Genomic DNA, 15,051 nt, shown 5'->3' with positions numbered 1-15,051 from the left:
CTGATGTCTATACTTTATTCGTGGTTAGTCTGGTCTACGTATCCTCGTGTTCGTACTATAGCGCTATAGCGTGAAAATTGTAGTGTTACGTTCTCAAAGGAATGTAGTGGATCGTAATTTTTTACGTTTTCTTCACTCTGTCAAGTAATTACAACGCGAAAGAGTAGGTGTTACGAATTGTAATTAACAGTATGGATTGTACGGAAGATTGGAATGGCAATTGTCAAGAATTAGAAAATGAAATTCAAGAAAATGAAAATGAAAATGAGGAAGTTAACCAAATTTTACCTGGGTATGCGAGCTTTCATGATTACGTTCAGGTATGACCAAACTTATCGAACTGTTGAGTCGAAAATTTTTCTTACCTTTACCTACACTACATCAAGGGAAAGTATAATAAATTATTATTACATTCTAGGAAGCATACGATACCATAAGACTTGGGATTAAAGTTGCCAATAATTTACCTATTGGTTCAAATTTCAATTACTACTCGTGTTTTCCCGACTTTTGCATAGCTAAGGATGAAAATAAAAAATTGTTACTAAATATTATGCAGCACATTGTGAGTGCTGCAGATATAAAGACCAGTATTTCGAATAGAGATGTCGAAGAAAGATTTGAACTTTTATTAGAAACTAATGACGTACTTTTGGATCGAGCTGTAAGTTTTTATAGGAATGAAATCTTTTTTATATTTTCGTATTTACATTCCATGGTTTACGAATATAGAGTTTTGCATATCACAGAATGCTTTAATGGACGAAGATTGTGGCATTAGCAAGGTTTCTGGAGTAGAATTGGTGATATCACGTGCAGACAGACAATCGATCAATTGCGGATGGAACAAACGAATTTGTCAGCCACCGCAAGATACAAAGACTGACCAATCTATATGTTTATTAGCTGGCAAAAACATTCAAAGACCACAGTTGCTGTTCAAAGATAAAATTGATAATAGTTACAAACCTTGGTGTCCTAGGATTAATGACAAACCGAATTCTTTAAAACCATTGGCTATATATCTGGAAGAGGGTGAAAATGGTGAAGTATTCTGCCATCCTTATGAATATGAGCTGGATATGTTTGTCCCTCCTAATGATCAGTTGAAAAAATCCGAACCTGTGAAATATAAATCGATGGAAGAAACACCATTGGTAATGATCAAAGAGTCATCGGATATTAAATTATTGTTGGAAGATTTGAAACAACACAAAGAAATTGCTGTAGATTTGGAACATCATTCGTATAGAAGTTTCCAAGGAATAACTTGTTTAATGCAAATTTCAACGGGAGATACAGATTATTTGGTAGATACTCTGTCATTGCGATCTGAGTTGCACGAGTTAAATGAGATTTTTACTAAGCCTACCATATTAAAAGTGTTTCATGGAGCAGATTTAGACATCCAATGGCTTCAGAAAGATTTATCTCTCTATGTTGTTAATATGTTTGATACGCATCAAGCGGCGAAACAACTTAATCTGCCATACTTAAGTTTAGCATATTTATTAAAATGTTACTGTCATGTAGATCCTAATAAATATTTTCAAATGGCCGATTGGCGCATAAGACCTTTACCGGAGAAACTTGTGAAATATGCTAGAGAAGACACGCATTACTTATTGTATATAAAGGATATATTGAAAAATGCTTTAATAGATGCTTCTAATGGACAGATTAACATTTTGAAAGCTGTATATGACAGAAGCACGGAGATTTGTAAGAAAACTTATGTAAAACCAGCATGGACAGAGGAGAGTTACATGAATATGTACAGAAAGAGTCACAAACTATTTAATAATAAACAACTTTATGCTTTAAGAGAATTACATAAATGGAGGGATGATATTGCTAGACACGAAGATGATAGTATTGGTTACGTTTTGCCAAATCATATGCTGTTAAATATAGCTGAAACATTACCTCGTGAAATGCAAGGAATTCTAGCATGCTGTGACTCTATTCCTCCTTTGGTTAGACAGAATTTATTAAAACTGCACAAAATAATATTGAAAGCTAGAGAACAGCCAGTTACTAAACCAGTTTTAGAAGACATTAGGCAAAGATTGACACAAAGGAACATTACCAGCACAGAAGTGTGGATGTATTCTCCTCATGATATTCCCAGTGATATGGAAATAAGAGCTGATCTACCATGTTTATTAGACGAAGTTAGCATATTAGAAACATCAGATTTAAATATTGCTGCAAAGCATACGGTGACTGTCTTCGATAGTCCAACTACTTCTGAGGTGATGCATGAGTAATAAAGATAATTATTTTACATTAAAGTTTAAGAAACGGAAAAGAGAAGAAAAAGTTACATTTGATACAATTTTAATAATTATACTTATAATTTTAGTACTTATTTGTTTGCTTACAGGTTGAGGAAGTAGAGAAGATTGAGCAAGAAAGCTCTAAGAAAAAACGATTTGTTTTTGTAAGTCCATTTGAACGGTATAAACGAGTTATACCTATGCTAGCAGAAGAAGAAGCACGGAAAATAGAGAAAGAGAGACAAGAAGAAGAAGATCGTTTGAATAAATTGAAGAAAGAAGAAGAGGCGATTACAGAGAGCAAACAGAGAGTTTATGAACATTTTAAGGAAGTTTCTAAAACACAGTCAGATGAAAACACATCGGAATTGTCGAGAAAACCACCTCAGATTACATTGAGCCAGCTGCCGGATCGTAAAAAGAAACGAGATTCAAATATCAATAAACATTATGAAATAAAAGAGGACAAAGCTGAATGTAATTTGTCTACTCCGATACCGACATTAGAAACTAGGATTCCTCAAGGGATGAAACAAAGATTAAATGAAACTGAACGTTTAAGAGAAGAACAAAGTATACAAGAAACTACGTCAAAAAATCAAGGAGAAGCTTCGAATAACAAATCCGTTAATTCATTACGGTAGGTGTATTGAGACACACTGGATTCATTGTTTTCTCAGTTATCAATTTTATCCATTTTAATAAGAGTAGTTATTAGTTTTAAATAGAAACGAATTATTAACATATTGAATTTACTCGTAGACCAAGAAAAAAGGGGGAGAAACAAAGTGTAATGAAAGATTTAGAAAAGAAAGGGATGATACCATCGAAAACGTTCGATTATAAAACGGTAGATTTTAGTACTTTCCAAGGAGGCAGTAAAGATACGTCTAACCAAGTAAAATTTGAACAAACAATGGTAAGAATATATATCATTTATTTTGTGGACTTATATTACAAGTACCAGTGTTTAATTTTGTAACTTTTGCAGAAGAGGAAAAAAGAAAGAACTCGAAAAAGGAAGAAGCAAAAACTGAATATTTAAATTTAGTTTGCAATCTCTTAACGATTTTACAACAGAATATATTATCTTATATCGTATGGACGAATGTAAAAAAAATTAAGGTTACGCGATAACATGGCTTTCTTTGTATTGTATCCAAATGACATGTAACAAATACATGTAGATACACTTCTGAATAATATTTTGGAATGACATAAACTAGATACTTCAATGGGAGTATATTTAATATTTTTATCCTATGCAATTATTATAAAAATCATTATTTTGTTATGTATTTATATTAATATTTCTTTTCCATAAATATTTCGATTTATGAGGATATTATAAATTTTAAAAAGTTTTAAACTAATTTGATAATAGTGATACGTATAAAAAAAGATATATACATAATATATATATATACACACACACCTTTTTTATTAATAAAAAAGAAAGCCACATAAAATAATGATGTAACATTTCGTTTTGTAAATTAGTAGCGTGTGTACAATTGTTATAAATAATTTATAGATTTTCAAAAACACAAATATAATAAATAAAAATATATCGAATTCATTTTTTAATATTTATTAGTAAAAGTTCTTTTCTATGATTTGAATAACATATGAAAGGGAAAAGTAATAAATCTTTAAATCGGTTTGAGATATTGTTCGACTTGAAATTGGTAATGTAAACTGTATTATCGCTAGGTCATGACTTCAACTTTTTCCGTTATATGTATTTATCGTGCCATTATACGTTATATACGTTTATTATTACAATAAGAAAATCAGTAAGGAAAATGATGTGGTTTATAATAGTTCTCGTCATGTTAATTTCTGTCGTACATAATCAAGATTTGGAAGAAAGTACAGACATAAATAAAAGTTTGCAGCATGTTGATAACAATTCGTTGGTTTTTGATAACAACAGTTTGTCCGATTTTTTGTTTACGCTCTCGAATTCCTCAACTTTTATCGATTCTCGAATAGATTCTGACTCAAATCAAGTGGATTGTTTTGGTTTAGGAAAAGGATTAGCTACACTTTTAGGATGGTTTTTTGTTAGAAACGGAACAAATGCGGATGTGGATGTTAAATTTTTCCTTTCTTCAAGAAAACAACCACAACGCGTTCGGGTATCATTTGGTAAACAATTTGGTTTGGAGTGGACAGATTTTCAAATCGAACGGAGGACAATCGTGATAGTTCATGGATTCTTATCCCATGGCCAACAATCATGGATTACTGAGATGGAGAAATCGTTCCTGCAATGGGTAGATTGCAATTTTTGTTCTTTTTCTGTTATAAAGTATTATTTATTCTGCATGTATGAAAATTTTTTAAGAATAAACAGAGTTAAATTTATTCAACGAATCGTAGGTATTGACATTATTATTATTATCATTATCAACTTCATAATCTTTGGCATTAAATTGTTTATCTTTTACAAATATGTAAATAACTTTTTTTGTTTTCCTTTTTATGTCTTTTAGAGGGACGTTAATGTCATAGTTGTAGATTGGAGTGCTGGAGGTAATACTTGGAATTATTACAGAGCGGTGGTTAATACAAGACAAATAGGGTATAAAATTTCAAGGTATGCTTTTTACCGCTATTTGTAAAGATGTAGTTGCTGAATACGTTTGGTGAATAAACTTATATAGTTGTACTGTTTCATGAAGATTTTTAGAACGCATAGAAAATGCAACAATTGCTCAAAATGGTTCCGGCAACGATAATTGGGGTCCATTACATCTAATAGGGCATAGCCTTGGTGCACATATTTGCGGTTTCGCTGCGAAAGAGCTAAAAAAGAGACAGAGTAAATGGAAAGTCCAGAGGATAACAGGTTTGGATCCTGCACAACCTTGTTTCAAAAATGCAGACTCTACGATGAAGCTTCACAAATCCGATGCATCGTTCGTCGATGTTATTCACACCAACGGTAGACTGCTTTCTGAAATTGGATTAGGTTTACCAGAACCAATAGGTTTGATATTTTTATACGTTATGGATATTGCATTGTATTTTATGTTATTGTAGAAATTATGTGCTTTTATTAGGACATGTTGATTTCTATCCTAACGGTGGTAGAAGTCAACCGGGTTGCCTACGGGTTGATTCTTCGTATTTCGAATACTTACCAATTCCTATTCGAGGTAGATTTTCGCTGAACACGTTTAAGAGTATTCCTTATCATCGATGGATTTTCATTGAAATAAAATATTGATCGGTTTTTAGCAATTAACAAATCTATATGCAGTCATGGACGTTCGTATATTTACTTGACGGAATCTTTGATATCCGAGGTTAGACGCAATTGTACATTTTGGGCGCATCATTGGAATTTATCGTATCGAAGCTTGATGCAAACATCAGCGGAATCTTGCAACTGGGACAATTGTACTGAAATGGGTATAAATGCGATTAATTATTCTCAGCGGGGAACGTTTTTTGTCGCTACATCCGGCGCTGCACCATTTTGCAGTAAGTTGTATCAAATTACTAAATAGTATAAATTAAGATTAAGAATCGTATAAAACACATATCATATTGTATTCATTGTGATATTGAGATGTCTTTGATAAATTTGTATGCGGTGAAAAACTTGCCACTTACAGCGATCTATTTGTTAATCTTTATAGTTAACGACACTCGCATAATCGATGAAGTAATAATTCAGTTGGAGAGAGATTACGCAAACGAACTTTACGATTGAGATGTATAAGTGAGTAAATTAGTAAATATATTATTTGATTGATAAATAAAAGAATTTTAATTGGAATTTCAGTTACATACAACATTTAAGCTATTAAATGCAGCTAAGTATTATTTACAATAAAATTTCGAAAATTAAACAAGTTATATACATGTCACGCTAGTTAATTTGATTATTTAGCGTGGATGCTGCGTAAATAAGCAGTCTTCGATTATCTAAAGAAGAAACAACGCCTACTTTCTTCTTCCGTTAATTATTTTACATACGTTTACGTTCTACACAACACTGACTTCGATTCATATTCACACGCACATACATATTTATATATATTAATAATACAAATGAATCATAAATTATAATGCGCAAGTTATACAAACAGAAAGATATACTTCGTTGTACAAATTTATTTTTTCAAATTATTACATATGATATTGTGACGAAAATATTAACTTTGTTCCAAGTTAAATTCGTGCATTCCGCACAATTTTTATATATTCTATCATTGGCACTTTATTAACGTGAACAAATATTTAGTAACTTGCTTTTTAAGAAGAATGTACCAAACACGTGTACACATTTAACAAATATTCCCGTAGACTATAACAGCTTTTTTGGTGCGTCGTACTATTTCGTATTGTGCAGTATTCGTTACTACAGTCAATACGATTCAGTATCGAAATACAACAAAGAAATGTCGATCTGTACAGTCAAATTTATCATTTAAAAATGTTACGTTTGAATTTCAAGCGTACTTTGGTAGTTTGCGGATCTGTATAATCGATATCTTTCATTGTCATTCACTCTTTGCATTTTCAATTACGTTTCTATAGTTTTCACGTATCTCTACACATATATCATATCCGCTCCTATCCCCATTCTGATCACATCGCACTGGCATTTGCTCTTCTTTTTCCTCGGTTTAGTATCAGAGGAAAAAAAAAAAAAATACTTGAGGTTTTAATTTTCGATAAAGCGAGAAATCAATGAATAACTTGAACGTAAGTGGCTGGAAATATTCCAGTTCGACCTCTACACTCGCCTATCCACCAACCATCCGATTGCTTCTGATGCACCGTTATCAAGTCTCCAGGACTTAGGCTGAGCTCGTCGTTTAAATTTGCCGAATACTGATAAATCGCTCTACATTGTTCCGTTCCGTCGGATTTACCACTCGTTTCAGCGACATCGACGTCTTGATTATTATTATCTTCGGATTGGCTGCTGAATTCATCGAAATCACTAAAGTCATCTTCGTCTGGTGGATTCTCCGAGTTTCCATCGCCAGCTGTGCGATCGGCCCAATGACGACTCTCGGTATCGTGATCCTTTACGATACCGAGATGAACATCTATTTCGTCTTCATCGTCCTGAATTTCAAAAGACTCATTCTTTGCCCAAGAAGGAATCTGTGGAAAGGTATGCACGCAGTGTCTTTTATTCTCATCGTTTCACTCGACTCGTTCGCTAATAGTAATTTCTAGTAACACGCGAATCGAAAAAATTTGTTCGCGGCTAGCGCTTACCTTGAGGACACTTTGTTGCAAACCCTGTTTATCCCTAGAAACTAAGATATGCTCTGCCAAAGGATGTTTGCCACGTTTACTACCTTCTACTTCCGCTAACGTCCCTCCAACTTTGTACCTCGCTGCCTCTAAATACAGTAACATTGAACGCATCTAGAAGAATAGAATAAGTTAGCAGATTTTTAACTCGGTGTATCGTTTAAGAAGAAACGAGAAAAGGAGGAAAAAGGAGGAAAAAGGAGGAAAAAGGAGGAAAAAGGAGGAAAAAGGAGGAAAAAGGAGGAAAAAGGAAGAAAAAGAAAGAAAAGATATAAAAGTAGTCGTACATGGTGTAGCTTTTCCGTGACGTTTTGCGTGCTCTCATCTGCCGCGAATGCCGGTGTTGCGATAAAAGCTCTATGAAGAGTTTCCAAACCTTCTCTGCCACGCCTTTCTCGCTCCAAGTCCTGCCTAATCAGATGAAGGACTCTTACCAACGATTGTTTCCGACGTTCTCTGTTCATCGCTAGAGTAACGTGTTCGGCATAGAAATCCGGCAGCAATTGCTCGGAATTGCAACCATCGTTGCTTTCTACTCGGCGTATAAGATTCTTCAAGATCTCGATATCTTGAGACACGTTACAGTTGCGTATAGGAGCTGCCAAACGGTCTGCACTCTGCAAGAAAGATGATCGATGTTAATCGAACCTCGTAACAAAATACAAGTCTCGTATGAAAAAGAAGCGTACTTGTAGCAGACGGGGAGCCAAAGCTTGCAGATGGGCTAAATAAACGTTGGCGATATCTTTAAGAGCGCTCAGTCGTTCCTCTTCGAGAAGTTCCATTTGTTTAGCTCCTTTCCTCATGGTGCTTTCATACTCGAGCCTAGCTCTTTCAGCTCTCACGCTCACCGTGTAAAACTCCGTGTCCGCCCTACGGGAAGAATCTTCGGCCTTTCTCCTCCTCGTCTCGAGCTTGGTAGCCTCCTTCTCCGTCATATGATGGGTCGATGATTTGTTATTGCTCTGCTGACTCTGACTGATCGATTGCAACCTCGCTATGTCTTGTAACCTCTCGTTTTCTCGCGCACAAGCGAAACTTTGCTTCTTGCTTTTTATCGCGACGTTACGCCATTCGTGAAGAGACTTTCCAGCTTTGTCCACGGAATTCTCGATAGATTTTCTCGAGCGTCCTTGAGCCTCTGCTACTCCTACCTACGAATACGTAAACGTCTATTTAACGTATCTTTAACGCCTGTTGAACACCTCTTTAACGCCTCTTCGCATCCTCGAGCGATCATTCTCGACGATGAATGCTCGGCGATCGCGCTTGCATTTGCATGGATACGAAGAAAGAAAGGAAGAGACGTTATACTTGTCACGTTTCGAACATCGACGCCAGATAACGTATTATATCTCTCTATTACGGATAACTGCGTACTCGTAGTTTTTCTCGACAGAGTCGATAGGGAGAAAAATCACTTATGAACTGGTGTTAACGATAATAGCACCGGTGATAACGATCGTTGATAATAAGCGATTAGAGTGGATGGAATCGATGATTCACCTTGAAAGCTCGGCGCACGCGATCGGAAGCAGGCTTCCATGAAACGGAACTTACTCTAAGCGGTTTGGCGAGTTGTTCGCTGAGCGTTATTCCCCAGATCCTGTGAGCTTCTGCGGCAGCCTCCATCTCCTCGCCGACGCATCTCCATGCCTCGTTCACGCCTCCGCTACCGTTACCACCTGCGTTTGCAAAAGTCACCGGTAACATTTAGAACTGGTCTTTCGTCTCGCAGTCGTCAAATAACCGCCACATAACCAGCAAATAATAATCAAAAATTGAATTATCTTTTAACGAATGGATCGTTACCTTGATCCTTTGCGCAAGCTTTAGTCAGTTTGTTGCTCAATTTGCTCAGTCCTTTGGCATAAGTCGCTTCTAATTCCGCTCTGAAACGAGGAAAGACAAACGAACGTTCGCATGTTTTTACAAGCTGTCCCGGTTACGTATCGCTAGCTACGTAAAAAGCAAATTACGAATGCGGAGATAAACGCGCGTTGCATGCATAGAAAGAAAAGAGAAGAGAGGAGAGAAAAAAAAAAAGAAAAAAGGAGAGAGAAAAAAAGAGTGGTAAAATATTTAGTCGCGTAACTATATTATACAGTGCGATGGTAGCAACGAGCGAGCAAGACGATAAGCAAAGGAATTCACCTTTCGTGCAGGATCGACGCCAGTTCCTTACAGAAGTCGCCGCCCTGTTTCACGTACCTTCGAACATCCTCGAATCCACCTTGTCCTCCCTGCAAGCAGAAAGCAACGTTAATTCTCTGCTTTTTCTCCTTTCGAGGCCAAACACTTGCAGCCAGTTCATTCTACGCTCGAATGATCGTGGTACTTATAGGGGACGCAGAAAATAGCGGTAACCTCGCGTCGTAGCTCGCGAGATGCAACATTTCCAACGTCCGTAGCGAGCGAGTTATGACGATTTCTTTTGGCCATGTGTTTGACCGGTGACGTTGGGTTTCTGGATTAGCGGAAACAGCCACGATTACCGTAAACGTGCTTCCGTTTCACGCGCGTATCGGTATTCCCGTTGAAACGAACAAACGAGACCATTCGATACGGATATTACGGATAGCGTAATAAATGTACGTAGGTTCTACCGATCTCTGACGTTCTCCTCCTTCCACGGCCACGCGAGGGAATAAAAGCTAGCGAAGAGATAGCGGTGCGTTTAATTACACCTTAACGATGCAGAGAAGTTACTACGAAAGATCAATGAAATCAATTTCCCACGCTCGCGTAGATCTTACGCGTGTAAACGATTCTTTTAGCGGCACACTTTCTCGACTGCGATTTATTTCTTTCGCTGGATTTGAAAGTCACAGCGGATTCGAAACAACAGCTGAATTACCAGCAACCTGACTTTGGAGTACTCGTAAACTTCGAAACGTTTATCGGCGGTAAAATAGCGATAATATCGAATATCGTAAAACATTATCGTTAAAAGTAAACTCCCGAACACGGTTTCTGTTCCATTTCGATTGCACTGAAATCGCGCAACGTCTAACCGCGGCACCGACATATCACGGCGATGTTTGGTCATAACGAAACGGATAATGGAAGAAAGAAAATAAGCGTAACCTTCGACATACGTAATGGGCGGTAGGTACGCGTATGAGATTAACGGTGGTCGTAAAGCGTGAGCGTTATAAAGAAGAGATCGCACGGGAGAAGCGGAGAAACAACAAAGTTAATTAAAAGTAGAAAGTAGCTGTCTTTGTTCGTTTATTACTCGCTAATCGAGTACTCGTGCCCGATCCTCCGAGTATTCTCCGTTCGAGTATGCGGCGCGTTTTTCATCGAGATAATCCGCGAAATTTGCAGCCCTACGCGAGAACACCGACAAGTATAGATAGTCGGAAATTTATCGATCAAAGGGAAAATTTCACGGTGAACGGAAACCGGTCACGGGTAGGCGCGAAATTTTTCGCTTTTATTTCTGGTTGGATTACAACGGGAACCACTGGTACCTCGGCTGGATTTTCCTGTACGTTACGAGTCCGTCTTATACCTGAAATATTTTTTCTTCGTTAACGACCGCGTCGAAGAAAGGCTATCGGAAATGTCATTTACCGGTATTTTCTGACGTTACGCCCGGCTCAACTTTTCAACTAAGTTTCTGGCCGAACGACTTTCCAAGTCAGCACCGTGCTGTTGGAAAAATTCATTTTTCCTTAAAGCGAGTAAACGGCTCTCGTTTACTCCGAATGCTTATTCCGAGTTATTTACATCACTGAATAAGATAACCAACGCCAAGGATTCGTAATTCGTTCGGCGGATAAAGCGATAAACGATATTTATCGTTGAATCACCGAGCAATTTTCGTGGGAAACAATGACCTTTGTAAAATTGTAATATCACGATTGTAATATCGATCGCGATATCGCGTCGAACGATTGATACGATCGATCGTGTTCCGAGATAAAATATTTACCCTTTCGCGTGCTTACAAATGCCTGGTGCACCGGTCGCGTGTTGGCCGCGAAAGAAAGATCAATTAAACATCGCGCGATGAGAGATCGACTTTCCTACGATCCATCTTCCGAGACAAGGGAAGAAAGTAAAATCGTCGGGCAGGAAGTTTCGAAAAACTTGGCGCGAGCCGTTTGAAAAGAAACTCGTGGAAGCGAAGCGAGACTAGATAAGGCGGAGAATAAAATGAAATCAAAGCCAGGTGAATATCGGTGTCGAAACGTTTCCAAGTAAAAGGTTAATTAATACGTCGGATTGAATATTACGGCGATAGAACAGCATACGCGTACGCAGGTATACCACAGTGGCGGAAGAAATAGGCTAGCGCGTGTAACAGGTGGTTCGTGTTCGTCTGCAAGTCTTTCCGGCGACACCCAAGGCAGCGAGGCTTGTTAATCGTAAGAAGATAGTCTCGATCGATCCGTTTTGCAAACGCGAGTACAACGACGACTCGCAGAGAAATAGGAATAGCGTTTGGAACGTTGAGAACCGGTGGCACGATTCACCTGACCCAGACCTTGAGGAATCAAAGACTGGCTCGAAATGCGGCTGAAACTCGTAAAACGTGGAATGGGATTCTAAGGATTCGTTGACGCGCTCGAATATTCGAATAATCGAGTAAGAGATCTTTAAGGAAATCTCGTGAGGAGAGGCGAGATCGGTAGGCGATAGGCTAACGCGTTCGATTGCTCGCGCGATGACTGGTGGGACTAGGAACGCGAACCGCGAAAAAGCCTAATTTTCAGCCAGCTTTCGAGGAGGAAAGATCTCTGGTCGTTTTCTGAAGAAAGCGACGGTAGATCTGCACGAAGGAAAACAGAGGTGAAAGATCGAGAGATCGCGATCGACGCGTACGGTTCCTTTCCCTTTTACCTTCGCGATTTCCTCGGCTTAGGTTCACGTGACACGGTGAAATCGCGGAGGTCGCGGGTACTATCGCCGTAGCTAGCTATTAACGCGCGTACCTCTTCTCTCCTGGCAGTCTACGGTCTCCCGTTGCTGTCTCTGCTTTCTTTCGTACGCTCAATTTTCCACGCGTACCTGCAATTTCTATTCGATTATCTCGTATCTTAACCGCGTGAGCGATTCCCCGATACACGTCGGAGAAAACAAACGGCAATGACAGAGTCTGAATTCACTGCTCCTCTATCGGATTAGCGATGGGAACGACGTCGTTATGAGCTACTCACGGATACTTTCGCGGCAAGTATTCGTATTCGGAATATTCTTGCTTCGAATGCTACAAAGTGTACGTGGTATACGGTATAGGTAGGTCCTTCGGTATCGAAACATCGAAGCGCAAAGTAAACGGGTATAGACCGGCGTTACTAATCCGATCGAACGGATCGATCGAGCGTCGGAACGGTTTTCGAAACGACACGAAGAAAAAGCTCGTGTGCCCAGGGACGTACTACTATCGAATCCGTGTACGAGTCTATCGCCGAGTCGCGCAGGTCAACCAATGGCGAAAAAAGAAGGCGAGTCTGATCAAAGTGCGACGCGTACGTGTTTCTTCGATCGTGGCACGATCGCGCGTCATACGCGATACATAAGTACATCGTATACGCGTAATACGCAAACACGCCGTGATCGTATCCGACTATCGCGAGCAAGAGCGCGAGCAAACGCGCGAGCGAGCGAGCACGCAGGAGGAACAAAGTCGGTTATTTTCTCCGCCCAACTTTCTCACACTTTCTTCGCTTTGATCGTCTCTTCGGTGCGCTAGTCGCATCTATCGTTCGCGTCTGCTTTGTCGCGAACATTCGTCGCGGAGTAAACCAGGTCGGCAAGGGCTGATTACGAGGTTGGCGGTCCGTCGCGAATGATCGATCGATCGATCGGTTAATTCCGACGAGGGAACCGACGAGAACGAGAGACGGGGAATGGCGAATGGAAGCACGAAACGTCTTTCGCAGCCTCGATAGGGGGTTCGAGGAGTTGGTGAAAATCCGTGAAAATGTAACTTCGTCGATTCGACGTTGCGATCGAGTTACCAGCAAGACGAAAGAGCTCGGTGCGCGTAACGAAATAGAACAATGTACTCGGACTGGTACCTCTTCGGCCTCGTGAATGTGCAGAAGATGAGTGGAGGCCATTAACCCTCTGATTGACCCCAGCATTCTCCTCTTAATTAAACCGGCTTTTCGAGCATGATCCCTGCTCTCGATTTCTCCGGCGGTCGCGTGGTCCGTCTCGTCGTTTTCCGTATCGGAGCAGAGCCTGTCCATGCTGAAAGAGGCCGGATCGACTCTCCCTCCGCTCTTCTCGTTTAAGACGTTCACCGAGCCGGCGATCATTTTTCTCAAACCGTTCCCGTTGCTTTTCGCTAGGTGGTCGTTGTCAGGATCCGCGGCGCGATCAGCGGCGTGATCAGCGGCGTGATCAGCGGCATGGTCCGAATCGTCGTCGACGATGGGCGTTTTCGAGTTCGGGTTCTCCTCCGAGACGGAGGTAATACCGAATTCCTCGACCTTGGTGATCGATCCCGATTCCCGCGTCTTCGCTGCGACGAGATCGTAAGAGGCGCAGTTACGCTTCACGACGGCTGAAGCGCGCGATTCGCCGGCAAGAGCGCCGACCGCTTGCATCCTCGCGTGTTTAGTCACGACCTCGTTGATCCGAGACGTTTCGTCGCGTAGCCAGCTTCGCATTTTCTCCCATGCCTTTCCCAGCCGATGTTTCTGCAATTTCAGGGTGTCCGTTCTCGATCGAGGAGAAACCGATCGGTAACCGGTGATCGGGCTCAGCGATAAATCTTTCCTAGCTTCTCCCGCGTTTCGAGTCGAAGATCGATCGAACGATTCGAAGCTTCGGATTCGAATAGGCTTTATCGCCGGGTCCGATCGAACCGAGTTCGATCGAGACACGGTCGTCGGTGATACCTTGGGATAACGTCCGTTTCGTCGGGAGACGTTGGAAAAAGCGTCGTTGGAGCACTCGGGATCGGAATAAGAGCCCGACATCGAGACGAATCCAGCATCGTTTCCGTCGCTCTCCGATCTGTCGTACTTCTTCTTTCCATACTTGAGCGACCTCGACGATCGGTTCGCACGATCGTACGGATCCATTTTTCCGTTCGAATCGATCTTGATCGTCCGGTCGCTCGCTTTCTCCGACGCGATTTCTTCCCGGACCTTCTCGTCGCACGCATCGGGCGACGCATCCAGCGACGCATCGCGCCACCCTCGCGACGAATCGGCTCCGTTTCCGTCGTCCTTCTCGTTCTCAATTTCTCCCGATTCCGCCTGATGTATCTCTCCACTCGTGCCGCGCATCTCGTTACCGTCCGTTTCTGTCTCGCGTTCGCGCTCGCTTTCTACCACTTTCTCGCTTTCCATTTCATCGAGGACGTACGAATTCCTAGGAAAGTCGTACAATTCGTTTTGCGTGCACACCGACGCATCCCCGTCCTTCTCCTCCATCCTCGTGGTCGCGAGCGTACGCTCGAGGACGGACCTCTGACTTTTGTCCTCCGCGTGCAGGAAACTGAAGCTGATCTTCGGCATTC

The 15,051-nt window shown here is 40.5% G+C and overlaps 2 protein-coding genes across 5 annotated transcripts in view; one reads left to right on the top strand and one right to left on the bottom strand.

The window, feature by feature from the left end:
- The first annotated feature begins 98 nt into the window (after positions 1-98).
- Positions 99-6,949, top strand: Rrp6 (exosome component Rrp6). The gene is made up of 13 exons (XM_017908906.1): positions 99-320; positions 419-664; positions 750-2,255; positions 2,387-2,919; positions 3,042-3,198; positions 3,271-3,289; positions 4,104-4,558; positions 4,778-4,881; positions 4,967-5,274; positions 5,348-5,443; positions 5,526-5,771; positions 5,930-6,012; positions 6,076-6,949. Exons 1-12 carry the CDS (start codon positions 192-194, stop codon positions 6,001-6,003), a joined length of 3,873 nt encoding a protein of 1,290 aa, XP_017764395.1. The 5' UTR covers positions 99-191; the 3' UTR covers positions 6,004-6,012; positions 6,076-6,949.
- A 25-nt stretch (positions 6,950-6,974) lies between these two features.
- Positions 6,975-15,051, bottom strand: part of Nost (Nostrin) — a 17,013-nt gene continuing 8,936 nt past the window's right edge. The window contains exons 2-10 of one of the 4 annotated variants that reach the window (XM_017908949.1): positions 14,426-15,051; positions 13,598-14,224; positions 9,720-9,808; positions 9,378-9,457; positions 9,126-9,250; positions 8,255-8,719; positions 7,853-8,182; positions 7,527-7,679; positions 6,984-7,409 (exon numbers count right to left, since the gene is read on the bottom strand). In XM_017908949.1, coding sequence (XP_017764438.1) covers positions 6,984-7,409; positions 7,527-7,679; positions 7,853-8,182; positions 8,255-8,719; positions 9,126-9,250; positions 9,378-9,457; positions 9,720-9,808; positions 13,598-14,224; positions 14,426-15,051 — 2,921 coding nt within the window. Of the gene's footprint in view, positions 7,410-7,526; positions 7,680-7,852; positions 8,183-8,254; positions 8,720-9,125; positions 9,251-9,377; positions 9,458-9,719; positions 9,809-13,597 lie in introns of all 4 variants that reach the window. The other 3 variants (XM_017908947.1, XM_017908948.1, XM_017908950.1) reach the window with 3 other exon arrangements.

Source organism: Eufriesea mexicana, unplaced genomic scaffold, assembly GCF_001483705.2.
Source record: "Eufriesea mexicana isolate 0111107269 unplaced genomic scaffold, ASM148370v2 scaffold13881, whole genome shotgun sequence".
Lineage (NCBI taxonomy): Eukaryota > Metazoa > Arthropoda > Insecta > Hymenoptera > Apidae > Eufriesea > Eufriesea mexicana.
Note: the sequence above shows the minus strand (reverse complement) of the source record. Positions and strands in the feature narration are given on the sequence as shown.

What these genes read in the sequence shown, in the direction of transcription:
- Rrp6 (XM_017908906.1), top strand. Translation starts at nt 192, where the DNA reads ATGGATTGTACGGAAGATTGGAATGGCAATTGTCAAGAATTAGAAAAT. An exon ending in AAATCCGTTAATTCATTACG is followed by an intron (nt 2,920 to 3,041) that starts GTAGGTGTATTG and finishes ATTTACTCGTAG; the next exon opens with ACCAAGAAAAAAGGGGGAGA. An exon ending in CGGCGCTGCACCATTTTGCA is followed by an intron (nt 5,772 to 5,929) that starts GTAAGTTGTATC and finishes TAATCTTTATAG; the next exon opens with TTAACGACACTCGCATAATC.